At 57.3% G+C, this 4,042-nt stretch overlaps 1 protein-coding gene across 1 annotated transcript; it reads left to right on the forward strand.

Annotated features, from left to right (window-relative positions):
- Positions 1-2,420: 2,420 nt before the first annotated feature.
- On the forward strand, positions 2,421-3,591 carry LOC113408446 (E3 ubiquitin-protein ligase TRIM62; the record flags this gene model as incomplete). The annotated part of the gene is made up of 1 exon (XM_029913930.1): positions 2,421-3,591. A coding segment is annotated over one exon (551 nt), but the record flags the coding sequence as incomplete, so codon positions are not given.
- Between the last annotated feature and the right edge of the window lie 451 nt (positions 3,592-4,042).

Consider the following 4,042-nt stretch of genomic DNA (forward strand, 5'->3'; position numbering starts at 1 on the left):
AAGGGAGAACACATCAGAGGCTGACAAAGGCCCTCTCTGCAGGGCTTCTTCCACTGCTGTGGTAACGGGAGCATAGGGGCCTGCAGTGCAAGGATATGGCCCCAGCTGGAGCTGGCCTGGAGACCAGCTGGGGGAGGCAGGGCCCTGGGGGCAGGCTGGGGAGGGAGGGTTAATCCAGGGAGGTGGGGGTTAATTCCATTTCTAGCTGGGTTTCTTGCCACTGAGCTCCGTGCCTGATACAGACATTCACAACTGATGTTTATTAATTAGCCGATCTGTCCTCTGGGACATGGAGCTGTTCTGCTGAGACACGGACCTGTACGAGAGCTTGCTCCAGGCCTGCCGGCCTTTCCGCTCTTGCTTATTCAGGCCTCACCCTCTGTCCCTCCTGGGCGTAAGGTCTGTCAAGTGCAATGGCACTGTGCCAGCTCTGCCATTGCTCCAAACCCGTCTGTCTCTGCACTCTGCTCAGCAGCTGTCACGCTCCCTGCAGCCTCCGTGGGGACTAGCTCCTTTGACGGGTTGGCGGGATCTGGGTTGCAAAGAGCCAGATTCTGAGTGGTGCCCACCCATTGTGACTGTGGGTTTCCCTTTTAGACCAAGTTTTCTCCCCCTGTCCCTCCTCCATCCACAAAATAAGTCAGATTGGCCTCCGAATTGGTAAGTTAGACCTGGGGCCATTGTCAAATTTGTCTATAAATTTTGAAGGGCTTCCTGAATTATGACTGTCTAATCATGGAAGCATCCCTCACCATTCCAAAAGCGCGTGTGGGGGGGTGGAATTTACCACTCTGCAGCAAAACCAAGAGAAAGGAGAGGGATGAAATCACCGTGCCTGGCTCCCCTCGCTGAGCTCGAGTGCCTGGCACCAGCCTTTCGCTGATGAATGGGAAGTTACCGATGGTGTTAATTAATATCGCTAGGCAGCATCAGCTCTGCCAAGCCCAGCATGGGACATCAGTGAGCACTGGGGACCTGAGCTTCCATGGAGGAGGCTGTGGGCCTTTCCCCACAGGAACCCCCTCACTGGGGGGGGGCTGGGCAATGGGAAAAGAGAACTGCTTGTCCAAAGCTTGTGAGGGAGCCAGGTCTCTCTGGATCCTGGGGCCCCCAGCAAGGCGCCCCATGCATGTACTGCCCCAGCCAGCCTGGAGCTGGCCTTGTACCCTGCCCCGTGGTTCCGAGCAGCGTGGGGCTCCTCTGCCAAACCCCAGGAGGTCTGTTAGATGGAGCAGGCAGGGAGCTCTGGTGCTTCCCTCCAGCTGCCCCACCTTCTCCTGCGGCACATCTGAGCTGCTCTCCAGTGCCCTACTCCCCCTTGCAGCAAGATTCCTGCCCCCTCGGGCCTCCTGGCTCCACTCTCCCCTATTCCCCTGTATCCATAGACCCACCCTCATCAAAGATTCCTTGAGGCCGGGTGGAGGCAAGTGCTGTCACCCTCTGTAGCTCGCTGGGGGGATCCCGCTACAGACACCAAGGAAGCTGCTGCTTGTGCTGGGGCATCACACACGGAGGCTACATCTGCACTGGCGCTGGGGTGTAATTTCCAGACGTACCCACACTAGCTTTGATCGAGCTGCAGCCACAGCTGCACAGGCGGGGGAGCATTAGCCACCCTGCATCTGCACCTAGGGTCTCGTGGGGCGGCCGGCCCCTGGTGCCGCCGTGGCTACCTGTCTGTTTTTAGCGTGCTCGCTCAGTCAGAGCTACCCTGATACATCTCGAGCTGGGAGCCCAGCAGAGCCATGCGCTGCGACACACCTGGTTGGTGTGTTTGTTAGCCCACCCCAGAGCAGCTCACCCAGGGCATTGATCTGTGTGTCTAACTCCCACCACTGGGGGAGCTCTCAGGACGGAGGGGGAGGGGGAGGGGGTCCCCCAGAAAGACCCCAAAGCATCAGCCCCCATCTCCGAGGCCCTGGCGCATTTGTGCATGTGCTCTGCACTCTGATAAGAGCACTCCCTAGCTCTTTGCATCTTCCTCCTCCTAAAGGAAACCTCAGTGCCAAAGGGATTGCTAAGCAGTGTCACAGGTGTGAGTCCCGGGGGCCGGTTAGAGGCTAGCTCTGCGGCCTCTCCCATGCTCCAGGGTCCCAAGAAGGTCCCTCCAACAGCTTTCCCGGCCTGTGGGGCCAGTCCCTGCATGCAGCACGGGCAGATGGGGAGTTACAGGGGGCTGGCTGCCCAGCCACATGACTGACCCCATCACACGTGCCTCAGCTCAGTGCCCTCTGGTGTCCCTGTGGATCATTGCTCAGTGCTGTCTGTGTGAAGGGTAGCTGGGTGGGTGCTTGCAGGCCCCTATTTTGGGGGCATTTACATTCCCTTTACATAATCAAGTGCTTTGCCTGTAATTGACTAGCCGTGTGGAGGTGTGGCTAGCTTCTGAGCCCCTTCCTGTCCCTCCTTTGCTTTCCCAGTGCCAGCAGCCCTCACGCTGGACCCTGTCACAGCTCACCAGCGCCTCATCCTCTCGGATGACTGCACCATCGTGGCCTATGGCAACTTGCACCCGCAACCGCTGCAGGATTCACCCAAGCGCTTTGACGTGGAGGTGTCGGTGCTGGGCTCAGAGGCCTTCGGCAGCGGCGTGCACTACTGGGAGGTCATCGTCTCGGAGAAGACCCAGTGGATGATTGGGCTGGCGCATGAGGCTGTCACCCGCAAGGGGAGCATTCAGATCCAGCCCAGCCGTGGCTTTTACTGCATCGTCATGCACGACGGCAACCAGTACAGCGCCTGCACCGAGCCCTGGACCCGGCTCAATGTTAAGAGCAAGCTGGAGAAAGTAGGTGTCTTCTTGGACTATGACAAAGGGCTCCTGATCTTCTACAACGCTGATGACATGTCGTGGCTGTACACCTTCCGGGAGAAGTTCCCCGGCAAGCTCTGCTCGTACTTCAGTCCTGGCCAGAGCCACGCGAATGGCAAGAACGTGCAGCCACTCCGCATCAACACCGTCCGGATCTAGGAGGGAGCAGGGAAGGGAGCCTGGAGCTGTACAGTTTACTCCTGGCCAGCAGGCTGAGTCAAGAGTCCCTGCTAAGACCGTTCCCACCTACCCCTTCCTGCAGGGCATGGGGAGATTGTCAGGCTGTGCTGTTCCTAGCTCGGACCTCCTGGCATTATCCGCGTGTGGGAGGGTGCAGGGCTGGGGCAGGGGGGTTGTGGCACTGTTGGTATTTCAGTGTGCGAGGATGCAGCATTCCTGCCTCCCTGTCTGCGTCAGTTTTCAGACTAACCCAAGGATCCGGGCTGAGTATGGACATACAGCTGGCTATCCCTGGCATGATCCCGGCATCGCCATGGCCACTCTGCCAGGATTGATGCAGACTGGACTCTGTGCTGGCATGGGGCAGAGATCACGGCACCTTGCAGAGCTGCTGCTGAACTGCTGTGTGGTATCTCAGCTCACCTGTGAGCTCCCAGCTGGGTTTGCTCCTGGGGACAGAGCATGAACCATCCTCCACAGTGCTAGTGACCTGGCAGCATCTGCTCTTAGTATGTGTTACATTGGCATTCAGGGGCCCAAGGATCATTAATGATCTGGAGGATGGCTTAGATTGCACCCTCAGCAAGTTTGCAGATGACACTAAACTGGGAGGAGTGATAGATACGCTGGAGGGTAGGGATAGGATACAGAGGGACCTAGACAAATTAGAGGATTAGGCCAAAAGAAACCTGATGAGGTTCAACAAGGACAAGTGCAGAGTCCTGCACTCTAGGACAGAAGAATCCCATGCACCGCTACAGACTAGGGACCGAATGGCTAGGAAGCAGTTCTGCAGAAAAGGACCTAGGGGTTACAGTGGACAAGAAGCTGGATGTGAGTCGACAGTGCGTCCTTGTTGCCAAGAAGGCTAACGGCATTTTGGGCTGTATAAGTAGGGGCATTGCCAGCAGATCGAGGAACGTGATCGTTCCTCTCTATTCGACATTGGTAAGGCCTCATCTGGAGTACTGTGTCCAGTTTTGGGCCCCACACTACAAGAAGGATGTGGAAAAATTGGAAAGAGTCCAGCGGAGGGCAACAAAAATGATT

Source organism: Terrapene carolina, unplaced genomic scaffold, assembly GCF_002925995.2.
Source record: "Terrapene carolina triunguis isolate 2854851 unplaced genomic scaffold, T_m_triunguis-2.0 Scaffold15160, whole genome shotgun sequence".
NCBI lineage: Eukaryota > Metazoa > Chordata > Testudines > Emydidae > Terrapene > Terrapene triunguis.